This window comes from Corvus brachyrhynchos, unplaced genomic scaffold, assembly GCF_000691975.1.
Source record: "Corvus brachyrhynchos isolate BGI_N302 unplaced genomic scaffold, ASM69197v1 scaffold4, whole genome shotgun sequence".
Classification (NCBI taxonomy): domain Eukaryota; kingdom Metazoa; phylum Chordata; class Aves; order Passeriformes; family Corvidae; genus Corvus; species Corvus brachyrhynchos.
In genome coordinates this window covers 4,741,701-4,768,956 of record NW_008237878.1, presented here as the reverse complement: position 1 = coordinate 4,768,956, position 27,256 = coordinate 4,741,701, and the positions used below count along the sequence as shown (strand labels likewise).

The following is a 27,256-nucleotide window of genomic DNA, read 5'->3' as shown; positions in this document are numbered from 1 at the left end:
TTGATGTGGAAAGAGAAAACCTCTGTGAATAGGGATATGAATATTAAGGTCATTATGAACAGAAACTCACTAAAGATGTGTGACTAAAAAATACCTGCAAATATGTCAGAATATCCTCTTATGTTAGTTAGTATGAAAAAATCATGTTTTTCTTCCCTGACTTTGAGCTTAATTATTATTGTAAGAAGCATGAATTAAAAATTAATTTAATGTATTGCCAGGAATAGATGTGGTTTGTTGTCACCTTCTTTGTTGGGCTTTGTACTTGGTGGTGAAGGCCAGGAGTTGACTGTAGTTTATGAGCTCTCCAGCTAAGTCTTCATTTTAAGAAATGGATTCTGAAGTTGTTTTTAAAAAAGGGAATTCAATTACTACTATGCTTCTGAGTGTAGAGAAGATTTTGTTTCAAAGACTCATTTATCGTTGCAAATTGCACCAAAAAGAAGGAGCTCTGTTTTTCTCTCTTGGGGTTTCCCCAGCTCCACTCTGTAGAGAACAGTAAGATAAATATGACTCTATTTTGAAAGCTATATAATGTGTTTTTATTCCACAGATTAAAATCAAGTGGTATATGACTAGACAAATAAATAAAAGAGAGAAGTTGCACTCAGATTTTTAAAAACTGAGGTCTCTCTGCAATTTCATTAGGTACATTCACATTTGACACTTTATAATCCATTATTTATTACTACAGCAGAACTAGATCTGGCAGGTTGTACCTGGGCATGCTTAGGCACATTTCCCTCCCACTCAGATCTGCTGTTTCTCTAACTCAGTGCAGGGAGGGAGTCATGCTAAGTCAACTACAAATCAGTAAGGGATTTGTATCAAAGTGCAGGCAGGGAAAGTCATGATATGCTTTTATTGTATCTACCCTGGTATATAGCACCTCTTCTGTCCCATCCATCAGATTTCATAAGTTTGGAGGTTTTTTTCTTCCCCCAGATATCCTTCTTTATCTAAACTAGCAACTGACCCAAAGAGCTCTTTCATCTTTCTCCCCTGTGCAGTGCTGTGGGGGCACTGCATAACAAAACAGAAACCTATTGGAAATATCCACCAATCTCCATACAAATGAAGAAGAAAGCAGGGAGAAAATATAGGATTTAGGGGGTTAAATTAGTTTATCATAAACCGTTGAAATTTATTTAATAATCTGCTGGTTTATTATTCCTGAAATAACAAAATTTTAATAAACTCCTCCAGCTGTTGCCTTTCACTCTGCTGGAGTGTGATCTTTTCATTCTCCGTGTGCTGGGGCAGCGAGGCAGCTGAGCTTTGGGAGCCGCAGCCGTCAGGGCGCTGCTGTCCGCTGCGCGCTGTGCCCCGCGGAGGGCGCTCCTCGCCGCGGGTCCTGCCCCCGCCGGGGTTGTTTCCTTCATTAAATATGCCATCTTTTAATTCCATTTAAGCCGTGGCCAGACTTCTCCCACTTGCTGGTGTTTGTCTTTTTTTTGAAGGACTTAATGTTACAAGACTTGGTTTCATGGTAGTTTTTTAGTATCTGTATCAAGGTATTGAAAAGGTAAATTCTTTAGCACCAGAATCACGTCTTAATTATCTCTCTGAAGGTTATATGCGTTTGATTTTGCTCACTGTGTGTGCAGGATGGGTAAGGCTGGACTTTTCTGACCAGCAGTGTCCTTCAGGTCTGTAGGTGTGCTTTTCAGAGCTTCCTCTTGTCAGGTGAAGCAGGTTTCTTTTGCAGCTCCTAAACAGCCTGTTTGCAAGGAGACAACAGTGAAATGTCCCCTGACTCTGTGCACTTAATTTGGAAAAACTGTATATGCTAAGTTTGTAGTCATAAACAGAATAGTGATTTCTTATGTTCCTCTACGAATGTGTAATTTCATGTAACTGAAGCAGCCGTCCCTGCCTCCCTGAGGAACACAGGCCATGAATGTTCAGCTGTTTGTTTTTCTCCTAAACAGTACAGGTAGGATGTGATCATGATTTTCTCTTACCATGCTCCTGCCTCAGGCCTTCCAGCAACTGACTTCTACCTACAGAAACACATAATTGTCACAAAGGGCAGGTTGGAAGATTGACCAACGACTCTAGAACTGGCAAAAATTTTTTTGGATTCTGAATCTCTGGTGTCCTTATTTAAAGGAAATGGTCTCATGTTAAATTCCATCAAGGTTTCTGAGTATTGTTTCCTTACCCATTTCTAGTCAAACTGTTTTAATTGGTGATTAAAATAATATTTTTTGCCCAGTAAGGAATCTGTGACTCTCTTGCCAACATATTGGTAGTCCCCAAAACTGTCTAATCCATCATCAGGTCACAGTTGATTTAGGATTTTGCATCGGCTGGGTGACTAGGTGAGGACAGTTTGTAGTCTGGTGAAGCAACAAGCTGTGTTTTCCCTGAGGAAATGCTGACCTGTTTTCTCAGCCTAGCCCAGCAGTTTAGAAATTGCTCAGGTAAACAACACTGTGGTGCTGCAGAGCAAGATTTGGGATCAGTATGGATGACTGTTGTCTTGCTTTGTTCCAGACTTAATCAAGTGGAAACCTAAACAAAGCGTGTGAATTCCTTTTGTTTACAGTGCTAACTTGTGTAGGAAAACAAGCTCAGTTATTCAAGTGCCTGTATTTATTTGAAAGTGAAATATCTAAATTTTCAGGTTCTTTAAACAGTACTTCGTACATGTTTTGAGATTTCTGTAAGAACAGAAAGGTTTTTTGTGTGAAGCAGTTGTAAAAATGTAGTAACACCTACCTTTTTATTATATGTTAATGTCTATTAGGCGTTGTAATTGGTGTGCAAAGATTGACACTCCTGATATCAGAGTATGCTTACAATAAATGTCTGCTATGGTAATTTAATGCCTTAATAGCCTTTTAGCAATCAGTTACATCTCAAATGCACTATAGGGCAAGGTTTTTTTTTGTTAGCTGAGGCTTTTGCTCGCAGTAGAACTCCATTACGAGTGTAGTGCAACTCTGTTTATATGCCACTAAAGCAAAGATGTAACTGTTCTGATCAGGTTTCCATTTAAAGATAACTTAAAAATATAGTGATGCTTCTTTTTTGCGGGTTTTTTTGTCTTTTTTTTTTTCACAATTTAATTTAGTGATCATTTTAAAGCTTGTTTGCGTATCAGACACAGTGTTAATGTTTATCTTTGTGGATAAGGAATAACATTTAATATTTTTCACTTGTTAGTAATTTTAAATATTTCTCTCTTGAGAAGAGTCACCTGATTCTATGAACTTGGAGAAAAAATAATTTCATTTTTTCCCACATAGGGAGGTTGATTCATTATGACAATTTAAAGAACAGCCTTTTTCCCCCATTCCATAGATTTACTTGAAGAATAAAAGTTATGACACATTTTGAGTTTAAAGATCCAACCAAATAACCCCCCAACTTTTATCTTTCTCAGTAGGATGCCAAGGGACATGGCAGCTTGGAGTTCTGGAACCATTTTCTTTGCTTTTCAAGGTACCTCAGCAAGTCAGACTTGCAAAAGGTGTGTGTGTGGTTTGAAGAGAGCCTGGTTTCCCCAGGAAATGACATGTGACTGGGCTGTTGGTCTTGCCAGCAGCTTTTGAACTCATTGCCTAGTTTCGTTTTTTAGTAGATATGAAAAATACCAGACCATATGAACTCCAGTTTTAACATAATTGTGTGTGGGTTGAGGTGAGAGATCCCAGTTAGCACAAGCATGGTGAGAGAGGGCCCCAGAGAGCGTGGCCACTCACATCCCTGGTAAAGAACAGCAGCACAAGTGTTGCCCTGAGCTGACCACATCCCTGTCATGGCAGGGGAGCACAGAGGTGGTGAGAGCTGAGGTGTGGGACACAGCCTGGGGGCTGCTGCCACTGGAAGGACCTTGCTCAGCTGCCCCAGCAGAGACTGTGTGTGCAGCAGCGAGCTGAGGCTGTGCTGTCACTGCGTGTGCTCCGCGCTAAACCCCTGATCTTTAGTTCTGGCTGAGATCACGAGGTCACATCTCACCCCATGCCGTGCATGGGATGCGAATGCGGCTTCACCTCGCTCTTGTTCCGCTTTGGTCTCTTGGAAGTGAGAAAGCAGCTTTTATCTTCAATCTTTACCCTGAGCAAAGAGCCCATACTGGAACATCAGACTTGCAAGCTTGTTCTTCATTACTGTGCCACTTTTCTGAGTGATTGACTCGTCAAATCACTGCATATCTCTTCTTTCTCGGTTTGAAGTTGTCGGGGTTGGGAGATCTGCTTGTAGGGCTCTTAGATAATATTGTTAGTGAATCTTGCAGCAGCCTGAAGTCCTTGATGTGTGACCACTCTTCAGTTGGAGGTGGGGAGAGTATCAGATGAAGTGAACTCTCTCACATCTGTTCATAGAATCACAGAACAGCGTTTTTGACACATTTGGAAATGAAAAATGCTGTCCTGAAAGCACAGATAGTGTTTTATTAATCAAGAGATACAGTTTAAGTGACTGGAAAAAATCCAACAGCTTGCCTCCAGAAATGCACTTTACATATTTAGGAGTAGGATCACTCACCTATGGCTAGCAACAGTAGTTCTGGTATCTGTGACCATAAAGGAAACATTAAATGCTTTTGCATCATCATTGATCAAATCAACATCTGTTTGATTTCTTTCCTTGTGGTTTGACTCTTACTTCAGCTGCTGTAGTGACTGAGAATATTGTCCTTGTGTTCCAGTGCTTTCTGTATAGAGGCTGAAAAAGCCTGTTCTCCTGTGTTTGTGAGTAGGGAGCTTTTCAGTTTTTATAATGGAATATTGCAGTGTGTGTCTCTAATGTACCTCGCTGAAACCCGAATACATTAGCTATCAGCAAGAGTAAGAACAAAGATAAATGTGTTCTAATTTAAAGGCATGGCATTAAAAGTTTCTGAAGAAACCTAATAGTGGAGAGTGTCTGGAAAAAACCAAAAACCTGATGAAAATAAAGAACAAAACTGTGTGTGCAGATGTGTGGGTACTAATTTCTTCCATTGGTGGCTCATCACTGGTCTACTTTACAGCAAAATCCCATTTCCTGCCTCACTTCATGTGTTAATGCTTGATTTTGCAGGGATAGTAATCAAGAAGGAAAGAAAAAGTATAGGAGTGTGAATATGTATCCATAGAGATAAATTTTATTTTTTATATATACATATATATGCATTTTGGAAAAAAAACCTAGCTCCAGATATCTCCTACTGATAAATGAACTTTTTAATGAATCTTCTTTGACCTGGGACAACACATATGAACCCTTCCAGAGCCGTCACTGGTATGATGTTAGTTTAAAATAAAGGATTCTGTACTTGTAAGAAGATTATTTTAACAAGGTTTCATGTTTCTTTTGTAAAATGGTCTTGGGCTGAAATTAACGTAGTTAGTGTATTGATATTGAAGAGACTAGAAAACCTAACTTGTTGTTGGCAAAAGTAGATATTAGTGAACGTTTTCTGTCCTGAGTGGTTATTTTGAATGGAGCTTTAATGGTACCACAGTTTCAACAGGTTTGACTCCATTGCATTCAGGGTTTCTATAGTAATTACTATGGCAACAGTGAATGTTCCCACGGGAACCCAGCTGTGAATAATAACTAACTGAAAACATTTTGCTTTTGCATCTCAGGTTAAATGTCCCTTCAGTGAAAGTATGGGGGTTTGCTTACTTAATAGGAAGTCATTCTCTTGCATAGAAACCCACATATGTTGACAGGTGTGTCTGGTTTCAGAGTAGAAACACCCTTTCAATGTATTGCTGAAGTATCATCCCACAGACCAATGAAAAGTGTTAGAAACATTAGATGCAAAATTTGGCACCGGCTTCAAATGTTTTATGTTGTAAAGAAACTTCTTAAGCCAAATTTGTAGTACAAAATCTTCTGCTCAGGAGCTATGACTTGGTTTTTATTAACAGTATTAGTCATTATGTAAATTATTTACATCCTTCTTGAAGATAAAACTATCTTGGTAGCCTTCTGACCTCACTGTGCAACAAAGGTCAGGATCACACAAGTCACATGGTAGAGGTCAGTATTTGTTGACTTCAGCATCTATTTATAAATTGCCTTCAAAAACTCTCCTGTTTTTTTCAGAAATAAATTTGTCAGTGTTAAATGAAATATCCTGAAACTGTTTGTTGTTAAATCTAGCTCTCCTTGTACTTGTAAACTGGCCTTTGTTGGCATACAACTGCCTTGTTCATATTTATTTCACTTTCATTCAGAACAAAGGGGAAACCAGTCTGGTGTTTATGATATGAATAAACTTCTAAACTTGAAAGCATTTCAGGGCTTGATTTGGTAGCTTCACTGTCAGGGAGTAACACAAAATGCTTATGGTGCTCAGGGGATTTGTGGCCGCAAGGAAAAGTTCTAATGAGTTTTATTAAGAAAAGGGAAACTAAACTAATAAATATTTTAAATACTCTGAAAATTATTTTTGAGATCTAAAAAAATTTGTTAAAGCTGAATAAGAAAATAGTGAAGAGCACTTTGTTATATATGAGGAGAAAATAGTTTTCTAAGCTCCGGGGACTGATAGTTGCTCTTAGAGTTATTTATGCAACTTAATAGGAATTACTGTGCAGATGGAAATGTGGTGAAATGGAGGTGAAATCACTATTTATTTGGGCCCCTGTGGTGTACAATTTGCTAGTAATGCAGGTGAAAGTCTTACAAGCAAAAATGTCTTTGTAAATCTAAAAGCTCCATAGTTTGATCTTGATAACTTGCAGCTATATATCACATAATGATATCACATGCATACAGATGTTTCAGCTGTGAGTATCTTAAATATTTTGTTGCATTTGTTATTGTTATTGGTCTTGGTAATCTAATAGATTGTAAGTGCTCTCTCCCAGGTTTTACTGGATGCTTGTCTTTAAAACAACACCCAAAGGAAAAAGAGATAAAGTATCATGATTTGGGATTTAAAAAAAAAATTCTAAGTAAAAAATCTCTAGAAATGGCAAAAGGTTTAAAAAGTTGAAGCTTTGTCCCTCAGGCTTGATATAAATAGTGCAACTTCCCATGAAAGGTTTTGCTATTGCTAACGTGAGGAGGACAAGAGGAGATGACAGCACAAGATGAAATGGCCTCAAGCTGTATCAAGGGAGGTTCAGATTAAACATCAGGAAGAATTTCTTCACTGAAAGGGGGGTCAGGCATTGGAATGGGCTGCCCAGGGATGGGATGGAGTCACCATCCCTGCAAGAGTTCAAGAAACAGCTGGATGTGGCACTGAGTGCTGTGGTTAGTTGACATGGTGGTGATCAGTCACAGGTTGGGTATCTTGGAGGTATTTTGTAGCCTTAATGATGGTATTATTCTATGAATTTCCGACTTTCCCCCCACTTCTTAATATTCTGTTCTTTATTTAATTGACAATGCTCAAAGTGTGGGAGAATTTCTGTTGTCCATGGTGTAGTTATGCCATCATAAAATGCTTGTGTTCTGAGCAAGGCCCGAGGATGTTGCAGAATTTAAACTTTGGTGAGATTTTTACATCCAAGTTATTGACCTCTATGTGACAAAGTAGCTAAATGGAATTTGCCATGACAGTCTCCAATCCTTTAGGCATGCTGGAGGGCAGAACTAATGGAGACAGAAAATTGTGGTATAATTTGACTTTCCTGGAGAGGCAGTTACTGCATGCTGAAGATAAGTTATGGGCATAGCTGCATTCACTTGGAAAAGTTTAGTTTATTAGCTCTGGTGGTGACAGGCCTGTTACAATCTCAAGATAAGATGTTCTGGTCTGTCTGCATAGAGATTGCAGGAGTGGTTCTTGTCATTCAGTGTAAAACCCTTCGAGCAAGAACAGTCTTGCTCAGTGAAACATTATGCTGAAAGTTACTCCTCTATAACTGATCACATTTAATCAAAGCAGATTTCTTTCCTTGACTGACTGGCTTAGTGCCATATCCTTGAGAGCAAGGTGTGAAAGTATCACACAGCTCTCTTGAAAAGTATGCAGGAATGTTTTGCTTTCCAACACAGAGAAGTCTCTAAGTGGACTATAATGATGATCCTATATGACGTTTTAGTTACAAACGTACATTTTTTGCCTTTTCAGGTGAAATACAAACTGTAATGCAGAAAAATATGAAGTTGCAAATGAAGGATAAGGAGCCAGCAGTGTAGTTTAAAATCGTGTATAGGACCGACTTGCCTCCAGATGTTACTTGTTTTAAGTACTGTTATCCTCTTTGTTCAGTCCTTCTGTTCTCTCTGAATGCCTGTTAGTGAATCACAGCTCCACAGGAACTCAAGTTTACCTTCAGAAAGAGCCAGATGAGATGAACCCAAACAGAAAGGGCTTTCAGAACGCACCCATTTCCTTTATCAAGAACATGATGTGATGGCACTTGAGTGGATTTTGAGGGTGTTAGTAGGTTCTCTATGGCTGAGCTGAAAGTGCTGTTTGGGTGGATTTTTAGCAGCTATGAAATCCCTTGTTTGATTTCTCTGTGTGAAAACCCTTTTTTTTCTGTCAAACCAGCAAGTATACAGTCTTGCTAACCTAAGTGGATTTCCCAGCCTTAGGTTCTAGTTTGAAAACAAAATGAAGCAGACTTGTCTTTCCTTGAGCATGAGTGTTGTGGTTTTTGCCCCGAGGCTTGGCTTTTTCTGATGCTGTGATGATGGGGCATTTAAGCCTTACCATCAGATCTTGTTTTTCCCATGGACCACAGGATCCTCTGTGGCTGTTGGGTGGAAATGAGCAAACATTTCTTTTGAATGAGCAGTTGTTCTCCCTGTAAAGAATTCAGCGTGTCTCTGAGATACACCAGTGGGACGAGGTAATGACTAAAAATTAACCAGTGTTATTGCCGTTTTTTCTTCAGAACATAATTGAAACGATACAAGAATATTTTTAGGCTGCATAGTCAAAGTAAGGCTGTGAATTACCTCTCTCATCTCAGCCTTTTACAATATTCATGAATGGTGATATTTTGTTACAGAAACATAACACAGGACTCTCTTCACATCCTCCCCAGCATTAATGCAGCTGTACCTTTGTCAAACAGCAGAAAAGTCTGGGTCCTCCTGTTGGGCGTCAGCCAGGGATTTCTCTTTCAGATGTGACCAGAGTTCATGTATATCAGGGAGGATACTTTTATAGTGATGTATATTGATGGCATTTATTGCATTAACTTGCAGTAATTAGAAATGAAGAAATAATTTATGGTAAAAGCTTTAAATCAAGCTTGTTATTCTTCAGAAGGTGAAACGTTCTATCATTTGGAATACCTGATTTTTAGATCGAAACATAGCTCTTCAGTTGGCCTTCAGATTTTTTTATTTTCATCTTTCATAGAGATGTTTTTCATTTTTCCAGGAAAGCAGTCAAATACAGATACGAAAAAAAAGCATTTTGTAGCTTCTTTGGGTTTTGCTAGTGATGGGATATTTTATGGTAGGGTGCATTGATTCACAGTATAAATAAACATGTTCTGCAGAAAGCATGGGAAAAGAGTAGGTGTGTGATAGCTCACTGCTACATGTACCTGCTTTTTGCAGCCACAGTCACAGGGGCTGTTTTTCTTTCTTAATGCGTTTATGCCAGTTCACGATAGTAGGACAATAAAAGATTATGTTCACATTCAGGAAGTCAGCACAGCAGCTGAAAATCAGTCATTGTTTTTTTCTCAGTATTTTTGTTTCTCTCAAGATACGAAGTGTTCAGTCTTGCTCAGCTGAGTGGCCACCCCACCCCCAGTTACCCATTTGTGATGAGCTCCTGTCTGCAGGATGGGGCCCTGGCAAATGAAACATGCACCCAGTCTTGGAGTTACTTTGCCTTTAGCAAGAAAATCCCATCAAGTAAACTCTCTATAGGAACTTAAATATTTTCTGAGCCCGATTCTGTTGTGTTAGATTTGTTTTACGCTTCTGGAAAATAAATGGAATTTTCCACAATCTCCTTTTAGGGCCAAAACGCACAGGCCTAGTATAAAAGAGAAGTAGTAGTTGAGATTACAAATGGATGAGTTAATGTTTTTTATTAAGTAGGTCAAAGCATGAGCTTTTTTTCTGCTTTTAAAATCAGTACCAAAGGTACATTATTATCTGTTGCTTAAAATATCTAAGAAAATCAGTATTCAAAACTATTGTTCAAAGCTAAAATGCTCTTGCACATCTCAGGCTTCACCAGGTAAACCACTTCGACATTTTCTGTGTGTGAAATTTAATATTGCAACTATTCCAGTGTGTTAAAATCAATGTGCTTTTGTGACCTGTGTCTTAGTGTACATTTTTGATAGGTTGAGCAGCTGACATCAAAAAGAACAGATCTGAGCAGTAAGTACTATTTATTATTTAACAGCATCTTTGTAAAATATTCACAGCTGTAGTAACAACCTTTATTTTTGCAGATTGAAAAGAATTTTTACTTAGCACAGTTTGTCTCTAAGTGGTTTGAGCTTTGCTTTTATTATCTGAGTATTCATGTAGATTTGCGAAATGAGCTTTTATCTTTGAACGGATGTAGCAGCTGAATATTTTAAACAGACCACGAACAGTTTGGATATTCATATCTAAAAGATACCCTTGTAGTCAGTGATTCTGTGTGCAGATAGACTGGAGGATCAGATAAAGATATAAAAGTTGCGTGAGCTTAATCTAAATTGCCATAAACTTAACTCACCATCGTGCTTCAAGGCAGATAACGCACTTTTGTTAGTAAATGTAATAGAATCTTTAAAACATTCAGTCTGTATTTTAGTTTTTAGATTCCTTTATACACTTACCTACCAATTGTCATTATATAACTAACCTACAGCACAGTAAAAGTTGCATAGAAAAGCTCCACTGATTTATTCTGGAAGGCATGTTAATTTGGCCTTATATAAATATTTTTATAATATATCCATAGTATGTGTGTGAGGGAACCTAAACAGAAAACCCTGCCCATCTTAAGGACAAATGCATTTTATTCCCTAGGCTGCAAAATAGTGGTAGAAGCAGTTGGTCAAAGAAAGTGCCAGAACACAGAGGGTATTACCAATGTCAGAAGTTCCTGCAGTAACAAAAGTTTAGTTCAGTAAAATTCTAAATTATTCTTATTGAACCGCAGGATCACTAGGAGCTAGCAGGTAAGCAAGTCAGTCATTCCCTGGTAAATGTTTCAAGGGATCTAAGGTATGTTTTAGTTACTAAGGCATGAAGATGCCATGTCCTGGCTTACGTTGCTGGAGCTTAAGGATGAAATGGAGGATACACAGTTAAAACTTCTGCTGATGAGGAGGAGCAGTTTGACACTCAGAGGGACGGGCTCAATGCTGAGTTTCTTCAGGGCTGCCTTTCCAAGGGACAGGTCTCTGCTTGTGCTTTCCTCACAGTGGAGGGACTTGGCTTAAGGTTTTATTCCCAAGGTAAACTTTCCATAGTGATCCCCAAGCCAAGCTCAGATGGAGGGTTTGGTGACCCCTCCCTCCCACAGTCTGGAGAGTTCCTTTATATCCTCACCCTTCAGTCTTTCCTTCTTAACACTGTGGTGCTGAGGAGAAAATGCTTTGGTGCCTTTTGGCTAAACAAAAAGAGATCCATGTGTAAGAAAGGTCAAGTATTAGAAATTACAGCTTTGAGATTCATGTTGCAAGTAATTTTAGGGAGGAACTCCTGCTTTCTTTACCTTTGTGCTTCCTTTTCTTACCATAATCTAGTCCGTGATAACCTATTTGGTGCATTTCAAGAGTGTTCAGCACAGTGCACTCAGTTATAGGAACCATCCCTGCCTCGTCCTTGACGTTTGAAAAAGCCTTACTATATAGTATCTGAGTAATTTATTTTAGATTTATGTGCCTCTAAAAGTCAGGTCTGCTCATCACTTTTAATCCCTGTTAATATCTCCTCCTTTTTTCTTCAAGCTGTTTTATTTTGTTCTATCTGCTACCTACTTATGCCAGTGATGATTTTTATTATTGGTCTTGTAAATTATTTTGTTACTGAACCAAGTTTGTTTAATACACTATTGGACCGGTATCCCCCCTACCAAAGTGTAGTATCTATTGGCTGTTTAAAAAATAGAATTCTTTGACAGTTTTGTATTTAAAATATCAAATAGTAATTTGGTGTTTTAATAGTTTTATAACATAGGCTGTTTCTTAATTAGCTCATGTGCTGCTGTATTTCAGAAAGGATCTATCCAGTAAACAGAATGATCTGAAGTAACAGTAATATTGTCCTGTAGGGGAAAGAAAAAAAAAAAAAAAAAGCAAAACATTAATTTAAAATCTGTCTGAAAAATCTGCAATACTTCAATTTTTTTTCAGTAGAGTTTTCACTGATGTTGACAGATGGGAAGACCAAGAGATCAAAATAACTTTAAGTTAGTGAGGGACCAAACTGAAAACTGTAAATGAGGTCTTGCTTTTGATAGAACTATGTTTTGTCACTTGAGGTGCATTTGAGAATCAGAATTTTTATGTCACTTCATTTTGATTTAGGGGTGTGTTCGGCTGAAAAATGTTTGTTCAGAATGGTGATCATAAACAATTTACAAATATGTTTAACCTAGATCATTCCTGGTTATGGGAACAGCGAGATTTCTGAAACAGTCTTTCAGGAAAACAGTGGGACAGTCCTTCCACAGTTCTAGTACCTTGGTACGTTTGAGATGGGCTGTATGAAGTGCTCGCTTGTAATGGGAAAGTGGACTTGAAACATTCACTGTGTTCTAGACTTCAAATGCCCCTGGTAGAGTAGAAAATAGGGAAGTAATAATCAGGCCAAATGCATGAGAGTGAAAATTTTTGAAGAAAGCATTTAAGGTAGCACATAGGGTGCTAAATGAGTCTAATGCTTCAGTTTGGTTTTAGAAGAGTGATGCACACATTAGGTGGAAAAAAAAATTGTGAAGAATTTTGTTGTACCCTGATTGTATCAGATCAGGTCAGCAAGCCATGGAGGAACACAGAGTGACCTCCATATGTTTCTCTGACTTTTTAATTAACACTGTTCAGTAAAACGACGTTGTTTCATTAGGCTGCTGCATTTAAGACCCTTTAATAGTGCCACAGTAGTATTAAAATGAAGAGTTAGCAGACCACTGTGAATGATGGGGAGATTCGTTCTCACCAAAATGAGGTAAGGCTCTTGATTGATAATAGGAAAGAGGATACCTATTGTGAAAACTGGCAAAATGTAGATTTGATATGTTTGCTCTTTATAAAGACTGGCTGTTTTTGTGTAGTCTGGGTTGCTATCAACGAATGGGAAAGTTACAGGTTGATGATAACAATTGCTTAGTCATCCTTCTTCTGCTGGATGGACTTTAGTTGAGTGCAGATGGATGATATGACAAATTTATTGCTTACTAAAGAGTTCTCAGTTCTCATTACAGAATGATTGTGGGGAGAGATAATTTTTAATTAAGTCTTCATTTCCTTTGAAATATTGTCTAAACTGTCATAAAACTTGCTTTGTTGAAGTTGAAATGTCTTTTGCTTCCCCTACATTCATCTTAATTAGTATAGAACTACTGCAATTCTTAACAAAATGGGAAATTAAATGCATGAACAGCATTAAAATATAAGATAAAAATGAAGAAATGTAAGTTCAAACATATATTTTTTTAAAAATTACTAAGGAGCACAACTTTATAGAAAGCTCGCAGTACTTTCTCAAAAACCTGACTGGTTCCAGTGTGAGATCATCTGTGAATAAAAAGGTGCAAAACACCATTAGGACAATTGATAATTTGTGTAAGTCGCTCTTGTTAATCACATTTTTCTCTTTTTATAATGCACTTATTATTCCAGTGAGGCTTTTAGGTTAGAAATTCAATTTCATAATATTTTAACTTGGAAAGCTGCAGTAGAGGAGGATTTATTAGTGGGGCAGTCTTTAACACTAAAATCTGTCGTGTGTGCTGCCTTGTGCTCTTTAATGACTTTACCTATGCACTTCAATATTAATATTCTTTCTGGTTGGCAGGCTGGTGCAGTGAAGAACTAAGAAGATTTACATCTCATCCTTTGATGTTACAAAAATTACTTAATTGTCATGATTATAATTTTTTGTGTTATGCTGGCATCTAAAAACGTTTACTGTGATCACAGCTCTATGATGTCTTTAATGAACGTGGAAACTAAAGCATCCGTACACCAAATATTTTACACCAATAAAAAACAGAAAAAAAGACAGTGGAAACTATTGCTATCCTGACTCTAAGGAAAGAGATAGGGGTCTGGTGTGTTGGAGTCCTTCAGGAGCTATAAGCAGCAGGAAGAACTTGCGTGTTAGTTCAGTGCTTTAACTTCAATATCTGTTGTGTTATTGTTGGATGGTGAGGTTTGACAAGCAGCCATTTAATTTGCTATTTTTTAACCAAGTTTTTGTGTTCCTGTTACTATTCATAGTCGCTTCTGTAATGTGTCTAATTGCATGGTTGGAGGTGCAGTGTGCTCAGCACTTGGGTCCTGCTGCCAAACCATGTGCTGATCTGGTCAGCTTCAGCAGGTCACTCGAGCTTTGATCTGACTCCATGTGTAAAATCTCAGCAACGTTTGCCTACCTTTGTGAACTAATTGAAGATCTTACTGGTGAAAAGCGCTCATTAGGAGAGAAGTGGGCCATGTTATGGTTACTTTTCAGACATAATTGTACAGTGTTAATTATAGGGTAGGAGAAAGAAATTTTTTTTTTTTTTTTTAAGGAACAAAAACAGAAGTCAGCTTCTAGTTTTTAGCATCACACAAGAGGCTGGCTACCTTGCTTTTTACAGCTTTGTGTAGCTCCACTGTCAGCATGAAAGGATGTGAAATGTCCCCCTCCTGTCCAGCTGCACCATCTTGCATGACGTGGTATAATTGCAGCTTCACAGACTGTTTGGGTCAAGGTTGTCTCTGCTGAAAATCAGTGGGAGGAATAAGTTGCTGTCAGACATCAAGTCAGAGCATCTCTGAAGGCATGAAAGGCTGCCATGTCCCTTAGTGCTCAGTCTGAATTAAAATATTTAACACTGAAGACAGAAACCTGTCAGAGGTACAGCCAAGGAGGTCTAAGTGTCTTAGTACTTGAAGCATGTGTTTTCTCCCTCTATTGTCATTCTGTTATTGAGGTAGAAAATATGGCAGCTGAAAATGTAAACACTTTTCTTTGTCTCATCTTGCAGGCCAAAACAGCAGCAACAGAATAACTTTTCCTTGTTTCCTTCCACCAAGGGCTGGAATTTCAGAGGGGTAAGTTTAGTACTGTTTTGTTTACACTATAGCATTCCCTCCTGCTTCATTCTGTTGCAGTGTAACTTTGTACTTAAACCATGATCTGTGAGGACTAAAATAATGGCAAAACAATTAGAACTTTAAATTTTGTACCCTTCTAAAAGGCTTTTTAAAAATGCCAGCTTTTTTTTTTTAAAGTGATTGGTTGTATTATGAGGGGTGCGGGACATAATCACACTATACATTAACCTACTTTAAACGAAAAAAAAATAGGGTGTGTTTTCATATCTGAAAATAAATAATGAAAACTGGACTGATACTCTTTAATGTAGATATTTGTAAAGTTATTGAAAGTTTGTATTATGTAAACTTTGCAGAAGTACAGTTAAATTGTAACAAAAATTTATGTGAGCCTCTTACAAGGCAGAAGGGAATTGGTTTTATTTCTATTTGCATGGCTGAGTAAGGAAATATGGAAACTTGTGTGTTCCCACAGAAACTGACTGAAAAGATACATGAAAAAGCAATGCAAGTGACACTGAGAATCTTAATATTTGCTGGGGGTATCAGGAGCTTTTATTCTTGTCCTCTTCAGGTTTCCAAGGTAGCTTCTTAGGTAGGTTAATTTGTTCAGAGTCATCTGTTATCCCCTCTCCGTCTCCTGTGGCCTGTGAACCCTTACACCATTTGGTGTAAAACTTAATGTGATGGTGGTGTTGCAATGGCAGTGGTGTGTTTGCCATGTGTGTAAGTGCTGGAGCCTGGGATACAGTCCAAGAGAAGTCACTGCATGTTGTATCTAAGTCATAGTAATCTTTTGGTTAAAGGAAGGGCTTTTCTGCCTTGCAAACACTAAATTACCATTACCTGTAATGTGGACTGACTTGTACTTGGGAGACCATATAAATTTGTTTTCTCTGAGCTTCTTCCAACAAAATAGTTAAGTAGACAGACATTACTTAAGTGCTTTGCTGAAAGAGTAAATGGTATTGACAGATTTACTGATCTGTGTTGCTATAATATGGTAGACTTCATTAAAAAAAATTTTTTTTTACAATATCTGGTACTGGCTTTTGCATTCTAATTTGGTGTTTTAAATAGAGCATCCACTATTGGTTACTGTGAGCTTTTTATTGTCACTATTTCTTGTGTTATTCTATTGTTATTGTGTTAGGGATGAAGTTGTCAGTGATACTGAGAGAATAGTTCCCTCACAACAGCCCTGTCAAGAGTGTAGGCAAAATATCAACAACCTCTAAGCTGTAGATTTATTATATAGTGCAGAGCTAGTTTAAAAATAAAATTGACTCAGTGTTTCCCCCAGTTCTCTCCCAGCTATGCTGGAAAAGTAATTGAGGAAGAAGGTGGGCATGAAAATAGTAGGAAGAGTATTGTAGGTGTGAGTCGTAGCTGAAGAAACAATGATCCCAAGTTCAGAGCAGTAGCTCACTGAAGTAAAGACATAGGGCTGGTTTAACAGTGGCAGCATGAGGTCTGTGATCCTGTGTGGTGCAGGTGGAGCGAGCTGTACACAAAGAACAGAAAACTGGGGAGTAAAACACTTCAGAATCAAGAACCTGAAAGGAGGTAGGAATAGTAGTATTAGAGAAAACAGGCAGCAAGTTAATGGATCTTCAGTGTGCTTCCTTCATGTGTGGAAATGAAGATCGGTGGCAGGTGACTGCCACCTTATTTTTAAGGAAACTTAAAATTTTGCTACTTACACAGATGTCAAGTTCTACAGCTGTAGTATTTCATACAGTGCATAGTAGGCAGTTGCAGTTGTTTGAAACAAATGGCTGCATCGAGGGAAGAACCTGTGTGAGTCGTTCACTTGATCTGTTTGGATGCTGAAGCCAAGATAGCTGAGCACTGGAAAAGAGAGAGCTAAGTGTCTGTTGATGTTTGCATTGTGTGAGCATTAACTTTATTTTGATGGATGGAAAAATTGTGTTATGAAAAGCCCAGTAAGCAGACTTGAAGTCACACAGGTTTTCATAGAGATGGTGAAAGATAATAGGTTGGCTTTGATGTCTTTTCTCAAACATGACTAAAACCTTGCTGGCTAAAAGAGCTAGGTTAATGTTGACAGTGGAGCAGAGCCACAGCTGAGTATAACAAACACAACTCTGGAGCTGACTTACTCATGGCTATGTTTTTTTTTAACTACTATATCTATTATTACAGACTATAATACAGGATCATTTCAACAGTCACAAAAAATAATAAAGAATAAAGTGATTAGCACAGAATTGCAACATTGTGTTCATCTCCCTGTCCTCACTTTGCAGTCAGTTCACTCAGTTTCAATGTCCCAGTATCATGCTGATAGAGGGACATGTTAAAGAAGCCTTGAACATACACCAACGTAAACCTCAGAGTAAGATAAGGAAGGCCCAGATGGTACACATTTACCAAAGAAACTCCTCTGCACTTCTCTTTTCCTTACTTAATTTATCAGAAGAAGCTGATTTCCATCTTGAGCAGCTCTTTCGAGCCTTGTGGTTAGAGATCGCATTTAACTCTCTCAATGGGGATTTTCATGTCAGAATGATACCATGTTTCTGTCATTTTTAGATAGTGGTAGCAGTGTCTTCCAGAATTTTGGGCAGTGTTTAGATATCAGTGGGAAGAAAGGCGTTTATTAATTTTTTCTTTTTTTAACTGAGTAAATCAAACCTGGTTGGGATAAAATTTAGACTTAAAGTTACTGAGCAGTGAAATCTTTTTGCTGTAAATCTCCTCCTGCATACGCAGAAGACATCAGGTTAATTTGGGGTTTGAAGAGATTTTTATAGTCATGTGTCCAGAAAATGACTATTATAGAGGGAAAGTATTTATAGTGAGAACTATCATTCCTGAGGAAGAAACAGAACCTGTGGAGATAAGAATATCCCACACTGAAGGGAAGACCAGAACATAGAAGATTAGGTGTTAGATGTGGTACTTAAAATAGAAGAGGAATAAAGCAAAGGAATATAAAATACAGAATATAGAAAAGGAATAAAAGCAAAATCCTATCCTGGATATAGGATTGGAGAAGGAAAGAGGAGGAATCTGCAGCTTGGAGAGAGGGATAGTCAGGGTGGAGAAAGCAAACAGCTGTGAAAGAATTGGGAGAGAAAGAGAGTGGAAATGGATAAAATATAGAAATGGAGGTAAGCTAGTGAGTGTAAAAGTAGAGAGATGGAAGCACAAAGTGGAGGAAGACATCTATATAACACTGCAAGTTTATCAGTTCAACATTTGCAAGTGCTGACCCTGAGATGGTAAGATGATGTGGGTGGGGAGCAAGTTGTGCCTGGGACTTGGTAAGGAGAAGAAACACAAATATCTGAAGGGATGAGGCAGTTCAGAGGCAGGTTAATAATGAATATAAAGAAAGCACCAGCACAGATCTTGGCACAGAAATTAGTATTAATTCTGTTTTTGCTTTATCTTCTGATTGCCATTAACTCTCACTGTTCTTCTCATCTCCATGCCACCATTCCCTTAAAACCTTGATGCAGATAAGTGGCTTTCCTCAGCCTTGCTGTTTGGTGCTTATGAGAGAGCAGGTCAATATGCTGCTCTGAGTGTCTGTGGAAATAATGTGTTATGTTGCTGTGTAGGATGGGAACAGCTTCATTTCATAAAGCATTCCATCAAATGAGGATTACATTTGTACAGTCATCGACATACAATTAGAAGATGTCAGGATTAAAGCTTCTGTAGTTTTTGGTAGTTTTGATACAGTCTTGAATTATATGCTTGTATGCTATGTTTTACCACAGTAAGAGCAGTCAGTTTTATAAATAAGGAAGTTCTGAATTCAAGAAGAAAAAGAATCTCTCTTGAGAGTTTGAGATTTCAGCTACTTTATCTGTCTCCCTTCCTGCTCCCTTAAAAGCACTCACTTTGTTTATGCCAGCAGGATATGCTTCTAGACTTAGATATGCAAATGGAAGTCTTCAAATGATTGTTTTTCTAGAAAAAAAACCCAAAAAACCCAACAAACCCAACAAACCTTAAATAAAATCGGTACATTTGCAGAAGTAGTGGTACACGGTGTTGCTATGACGATGTGTGAGGTGACTATGAAGAAACTGCCAGTCAATCAATTACCTGATTAGTGAAGAATGTTGGGCTGTAGGCAGAACTGAAGAGGATGCTGGTTTTGTCTGCACTTGTCTCTGATATGTCTCTCCACTGTTCCACCAAGAGAGCATCATTTCCTGCATGCTTTGAGCAGACATCTGAACCATTATGATGGTTTCTTTATTTCCTCCCTGCCATGCACAACAAATTTGGCTGAAGATCTTCAGTGCTAAAAATAGTGAAATCTAAACCAACGTTTTGTACTTGAAATAGTTTGAGGCATGTGTTTAGTGCACAGTTGACTGAAGATTGAAGATAATTTATTGCATCGAGTCTTCTTCCTATTTCGTCCTTTCTTGTTTCCTTTCTAGTTTTGCAAAACCATCTAACTGAGCTGCAGATGTGGTCACCTGTGAGGAAGGCTGATCTAATTTATGAGAAAGCTGACATAAATAAGTGTTAATATGCTGAAAGTCAATTTTAGATGTGGTTTCTTTGCTAGTTTTACTGCACAAATGTTTGTGGGGGAAAATATATTCGTCATGCCAAATGAGAAGAATTCCAGACTTTTCCACACTTTTTTTTTTGAAAACAGTATATTTTTGTGCAGACTGGCACACTTCAGTTATCCCTTTCAGGGTGCACGAATCTCAAGATTAAAAGATAAGAATTGCTAAGAGAGAAAAGAAGTTCTTTCATGGCTTTAACTTGATGATTAATTGCATAAATTACATAATTATTTACTACCATAGAAAGCACCTCTGTACCTCTCCTGGATTCTGCCTGGTTTTACTTAATTTCTGTATCCACTGATAGTTGTTTGCTTAAGCAATGATGTTACCTGTAACAGAAACATATTAGAAGTGGTATCATACAGGCCTTTTTTCATACTTGTTGAAACGAAGTTATGCACTAATGTCTCTACATCAAATATGCTTAAATATCATTATCTCTTAGTATGTCCAGTATGATTTAAAAACACAAGTTACCATATGCATTAAAAACATGTGTGGTTTTCTGTTAGTTCAGTATACTCCTAGGCACAATTTAAACAGCCTCCTCCTCCTCGGATGGTTACTTTATGTCATTGACAGCATGTTTTTTTAAGTGATTACTTTGTGTAGTCACAGTATAGCTGGGAGTGGAATGATTGTACCTGTTGTGCCACAGCAGTCAGGAGTCAGTTCCTTCCCATGCCATAGACAGGCTCTGAGGCAGGGGTGTCCTGCTCCCCAAGGCTGCTCTGGTGCTGCTGCTTCCTCCCTTTACCTCTGCAGAGTCCTGTGTCTTCTGACCTGCAGCAGGTTAAAGAGATGCCAGGTGGATGCTTGGTCCCTGACCTGACTCATCCCCCTTTGTCTTTGAACAGAAGAATTCCATATTCCTTTTCTGCTTTCCAACAGATGATGAATTCCTGTGTGCTACTGGCTCCTTTTACATCTCTTCCTCTGTCTTCTTACAGTGGGTTCAAGCTCTTTCATTTCAGAGTTTAATTGTCTCAGCTCATCTCTTTTACTGCCTGGCTCTGCTCAGACGTGCCTTTGGTCTGCCTCTGTGGAGGAGCTGGAATGCTGCTGTCCAGCTTTGACCTTTCCTGGACCAGAATGCCCCTGATACCTGACAACAGAAATAGTGAGAAGCAATTCTGTAAGTGTGTTCTTGCAGTTCTTCCTTGGGAGCACTGCAGGAGCAGGGAAGCTTCACACCATTGGTAGCAGCAATGTAAGGAGCATTACAAATATCCTTTTGTGATACAGAATTTCTAGTTCAGAAGACAGGAGCTTATAAATGGTAGCAAATAGACACCCTGGACACAGATTTTTGTTTGTAGAAGAGTTGGGTTTGATGTCTCCCTGCTTAATCTATGGGCGGAGTTTTAAATGGTTTAGCTTGTTATTGGTTTTGGTTTTGAGCAAACCATTAGAACTGTTGTTGATTAGTCACAAGACTAATTTCTCTTGGAACAGCAAGGTTTATATTGGCAGACAAATAGAGATGCTATCAGGAATTCATTGTGTGGCATTTGCGTAACTGGATAGCAGTTGATTCCATCCGCAGTTTCAAAACACTTCAGCATTGTTGTATTCTTAATGTATACACTGAATTCATAAACCAATTCAGAGTGACCAGTTAGACAATTTGTAAGACTTAAAAAATGTATTACTCCAAAGCCATGTGCTGAGTCAGCATAGTTTGATGACCGTCACTTCTACCCACAGCGTGTGATGCGAGATTGGTCATGTCACGCTAGAATGTTGTATTTGAAATTCCAGCAAAACATGGTTTGTTGATGTGTTGGTTGTTAGGCCTGTGATAAATGGCCATATCTCTTTGTAGAACCAATGGGTACTGTAAATTACAAGGTCCTCTGCATACAGTAATGTGGCAAAAATCATGAACGTGCTGGAGAGACATCTGTGAGTTGTTTATAAATCAGTTACAAAGGAGAATGATGTGGGCTGGGCTTTAGACTTCAGTGTTCCAGGATTTCAATAGTTTGGGACTCAGGTAGACAAACTTGTGCATGTTTTATGGGCTATTACTGCTTGTGCTGCCTAGAGAGTGCTGTACTGCTTAGGAATTTGCACTGACTTAATTAACTTAATTCAGTAGCTGATTATTAAACTTTAACAACTTTTACATCTGAAGTCATCTATGAGTTAAGTACATAGCCATTAAACCTTTCCACCTAGTTTACAGAGGTGCTTCCAAGTTAATTATGTGGTAGTTATAGAAAATACACTTTAGATTCTATGTTTCTTGGGGCAAAAATATTTAGGGCCTTATGGAGCACTTGGCTGAGGCATTCATGAAAAGACCTTCGCAGACTTTTACGCTTTCATATCTGCAAGACTTTTCCCCCATGACTTTTTTGCTTACTAAAGCTCAGTTATTCAATTAATACTTTGAATTTTTCTGATAATGAAAATAGTGTAACATCTCCCTTTTGGAAGGGTTTTGTATAATTTAATTTTATCTTTTCAAAAATTGGTTTGGTTTTTTCTTTAATACTCCATATAATCATTCTGTTACTGTTGTAGGGTTTTATTTTATGGATCTTTGTAAGTGCTTTGTAACAAGTTTATTTTTGTTCCGGGTGTGGTTTGTTATTTATAGTAGAAATATTCTGTATATGCTGTAAACCCTCCATGCCAGCTATTTTGCACATACAGACAATACTGAGCTAGAAGCAGCATGTGATAGAGCAGATAGGTCCAATTGTGATCCTCTTTGGCTAAGTTGGATGTTCTGTTATAGAGCAGATTTCCTGTCTTTAATCATACTGGGTGTTAACCTTGTACTCCTGCTGTCATTTACTGTTCTTTTCTTTGTTGAGCAGCAGATGAACTTGACCCCTGTTCAATTTAACTCAAATCCAGCTCTGCCCATTTCTTTGTCTTTGTTTCCCCTCACTCCACCAGTGGCTGCTCTTTGAGAACATGTGATGTGAAATTACTATTTCCTGTGACTTTGTTTCAGAAACCTGTAATGGTTGACAGACTGGTGCTGTTGTCCAGCTGAATTTGGTGCCACTCAGTCTGAGAAACCAACATTTTAGAAGCAATTTTGAACTATAATTAGTATTTTATTGATGCTACAGTGTTTTCTGTTAGCAATTTTATTTTCAAATGTCTAGTGGATATGAATGGCTGCACACATGGTCTTGAATTGCTGTTTTGTTTACTTGTTGTGATGCTTGCAGGAGAACTTGGTGTTATCACAACCTGTTACAAAGATCCATTTTTAACATTGCTCCTTCCATTTTCTCCAAATTGTTATGATGGTCTGTTCTCTTATTTCCTAGTGCTTGTACTGTAAAAACTCGCTGGTCATTCTAAGCTGATTGTAAAACTTCCAATTTGGTGGTGCTTAGGTATTATTATTTAAAGCTGTGGATTAAATTTTAAGTAAAAGTAAATAGATGGACTACACATTTGGAAAAGGTTTCAAAAGCATAGCCAGAGACAGTTGGGAAATCCTCCATACTGGAAGTTTTGTTCCAACATCTACCTCTCCATTTCCAGTCCCTCTGCAGTTCCACAGGTTCTAATTTAGTTAGTCAAGTTGTAATTGTGACAGAAAGCTAAACAAAATCCCTTTAAGGACCAGGAGAGGAGGAAAACCTCCTGAAAAGTTCTGAACTTCTGAAACAGCTTACAAACAGTCCTAGAGCTGATGGGAAAAGAAAAGGAAATTTGAGTTCTTTCTGATTGGAAGGAGCATTTTGAGTGGTTTGTTGGTTTCTCCAGGAGGGCTCTCATTCATTCCAAACACAGAGGTGCTTTCACAGCCAGATTTGCTCAAACATCTCAGTTGTAGAATGAATCCTAATTATTTCTAAGCATAAGAGCAAGATTCCTCTTGTAAGCTAATGCTGTGGTTAGAATGTACACAGCACTTAACAATTATGGCCATCTTTTAAAATCTGTCACAAATGCATAACAACAGCAGTATGGTGGTGTCTTCTATTTATTGCAGCCTGGAAACAAATTTTATTGTTACAGTAGCAACCAGAAAACAAGGTCTCCATTTTGCTGGATATCACATAAACATTCTCTAAAGAATTTACAATCCAAGCGTATGTAAGAACATACTGTAATATTTCTTTAAGAATACTAAATTAAAATTTTTAAAGTAAATTCAGACCTGTTGAAGCTCTTAAATTTCATTCATGATGACAGATCTTTGTAACTGCTGGATTCTGTTACATGTTTTGAAGTGGGATATTCCATTCTAATGGAAGATGTATGAAGCAGTGTATATAATATGATTCTGACATGATTTGCAGTAATGTTCTAAGGATATGTAAAATGCACACTTAAAAATATTTATTACATTGTTCTTAATGCAAAAATTGTACACTGGTGGTGTCTCTTTCTAGATTGTGATTAAATTGTTAAGCTTTTCAGAGAGCGTTAAATTTAGTATTCTTAAAACACTCATAATGCACAATGAGAAAACAGTTTCAATCTCTGTGCCAGCAGGCTCCCCACTGAATTTACAAAACTTATTTATTTTCCAAGCACTGTTTTCAGTTGTTCACAGCCTTAAATATCCTCAGAAGTAGCAGTCATAGGTTTCAACAATCCTTGTGTCCTCTGAGACACTTCCAGTCCAAAGCAGAGCTTTAGCCTTGTGAAAAGGTCATGAAATGAGGGCAGCTGTACCGATCCTAAAAAGATTAGATTAGATTTTGTGTCCTGCCTGCAAGGATACTGGGAGGAGATGGGAGAGAACTGCAGCACTTCCTGAGGGTCCTCAGTTGCTCAGTGGCTGGTGCAGTTTGGTGTGGCATTTGCTTCTGGACTACTACAGTCCTAGAAGCAAAAATAAAAATTATTCTCTTTTAAATGTCTTCAGCAAGCCATAGCAATCTTTTTCACATTCTGGGAAGCATTATCTTAGAGTTCCTCAGATCTTTATCTCTGGGAGAATATGTGAGAAACTACAAATACAGTGGTTTGTACTATGAGAGATGGGATGGGTAAATTTCGATGTCTTACAGGGAATTTGCTACTAATGAACATCTCTCCCAGCCCTTGGAAGGAGCAAGGTCAAACTTCACAACACTTGAGATGTGTATTTTCCCCTTTGTGCAGTAAAAAATCCTGGTTGCAGCAGTAGGATACTGCCCGGGAAGAAGGGTTTTTATGTATTTATTTTCCTATTTGAAATATCTATAATTTTAAGAACTGTGCAGAAGAAAGCAACAGTGAATCTGCTTAGGTAGCTTTGCTCGCATTTTGCTGTGATTTTTGATATAGCAACTGGAAACTGTATGCTGTCTGAATAATGACTTATCATGTGCTGCTGGTTACAAACATTTGACAGGCTCCAGCCTTATGCCTTGATGCAGCCCTTGATGCTGCTTTGGGCATTTTACAAGTGAGAATCCTAAGGCAGGAAACTTTCTGAGACCTGGTGTTGTCAGATTTTTTAATTTTATTTTTAAAAAAAATTTAAATAATGAATAGCTGGTGTTCATTCTCTGTTCTTGAAAACTATAGTTACAGCAATATTTAATTCCCTTCCAGAGCTTTGTGGATGTTTCTGGCTATTTATTCGATCCTATGTTCATTCTGCTGTCTCGTTTCATTTTATGTTTTGTTGGAGTGGGCAACAGTGCTGTAACTACACAGGGGCCAAAGGAGCAGCTTTCATATATTTACATATTTTGAGTTTGTCAGTTCTGATTTCTGGACCTCATTCTTTTGAGGAAGTTGCTGTCTGGAATCTAGATAGGGTATCTTAGATTTCCTTCCTTGGTACCTGTGTGGCTGTTTACAATATAAGTAAGTTCAAGCTGCACTTTCTTTCAGGTGGATGCCCTTGATGCTGCTGTCAACAAAGTGCAGAGTACCTTGGAGGTGACGTGTGTGCAACTGCAGGGAAAAAACACAGATAGGATGCTTTCTGTCCTCAGATCGTAGAAAGCAGGTTGTGCCATCCCATTAATATGTGTTGATTGATACAGGTAGGGGGCCACACTGCTTTAAATGTTGTTTATTAGACTGGTGAGAAAAAGCCTGACACAAAGCTGAAATCTGTAGTATCTGCCTTTAGGCTTCTTAAATTCTGATGGCTGCAGAGGCAGGTGGTTATAGATGGCCTGAGGAGTAGTGCAAGTGCAAATATAAAGAAGCATAACAAGTTAAAGTCTTTACATGTTGTGGTCTCCAGGAAGTGGAATACGGAAATCCAAATGCTACCAGGAAATCTGATTGGAAAATGCCTGCCTACCTGACTTCATCCTTGGTGCAAATAAAGGGCTACAGATATCATAACACTTGAGAAAACTGCACTCCTGTATTTGATCCTGGGTGAGGTGTTACCAGATTCTGACAGCAGAGGATTAGGGTTTCCTGTATGGGGTAAAAGATTATTTAAGAAATACCTTTAAGTTAATAAAGAGAGAGTAAGAATGCTTGAAAAATATTTCAGGCTTATATATAGAATTTATATGTATGTTCTGCTGGAAGGGTCTGAAAAGAAGGTGGCTAGGCTGGATTTTAGCTCACCTTTGGGCAGGGAAGACAGGCCAATAGCCTTCACCAAGAGGGATGTACTTGAGTAGTTTTTTAAGTCTTGGCCTAAAATGTCTGCATTCTGAAAGGTCTTTCAGTCAGTATTTTCTGTCTGCAGTAATGTCATGGCTCCTCTTCTCAAAGGAACTGGTTGCTCACTGGTATCAGTTTCACCTTTTATTTTCTTCCTCCAAGCTCAGCAGAAATTTTCAATCAGAAGAAAGATTGCAGCAGCTCACTAAGGACTTGTTTTTTTTAAAGATGAAGTTTGAATTGCTGTTATCTTACTCCCCAAATTTAAATTTATCTTGACATTCTTGCCAAGTGGAAGAGTGCAGAATTCTGCAGCTGGCAAAAACAGCTCTGTGCAGATCTGAGCAAACCACAAAAAACTGAACAGGATAGGGACAGATTAAGAGTGAGATGTAATTCTTCAGTTATATTGAACTACCAGTGATAAAATCAAAGCCTGCACTTGACCTTTTATGCAAAATTGGGGTGCTCTGCCATGCTTATCTTTGCTCCTTTATTCTGGGCTGATTCTAAAACACCCTGTACTTCATTTTTTATCATTATGCTTCCGTTACTTTAAGAACTCCTGCTAAGCACATCCCCTAACTGTTCAAATACTTAAAAAAAAAAATCTGTAAAATAAATATTTAAAAGTTCTGCCCAGTATCTACCAGCTCTTTTGTTTGCTGAGACATCTACATTTGGAGACAGTTGTCTGCCCTTGAGTTTAAAGCCCATTGCTGCTGTTTAAGAATTGCACAGGTGGGAGATGGACTGTTTCAGTTACAGAGACTCAAAGTTCCCAAACACCTACCTGTTATTTTAGAAACTTGTTAGTATATCTTTACCTTCACCACACTGGTGCTGATCACTTACTGGCTGTTTGTAAAACACTTTTGTCTATTTAAAATATTATTTTGAAGCAGTGTGTGAGAGAAAAACCACAGCAGAGATAGACACGACATTACAGACCCCTCAGCTTCTGACACCTGCAGTGTGTTGCATGACAGGAAGCGA

General features: G+C 38.2%; 1 protein-coding gene across 1 annotated transcript in view; it reads left to right on the top strand.

Moving 5' to 3' along the window:
- ARHGEF3 (Rho guanine nucleotide exchange factor 3) overlaps positions 1-27,256 on the top strand; it is a 109,663-nt gene that overhangs the window by 18,764 nt on the left and 63,643 nt on the right. Inside the window, exon 3 of the mRNA XM_017732453.1 lies at positions 15,077-15,143. Within this exon, the coding sequence (XP_017587942.1) occupies positions 15,077-15,143 (67 nt within the window). The remainder of the gene's footprint in view (positions 1-15,076; positions 15,144-27,256) is intronic.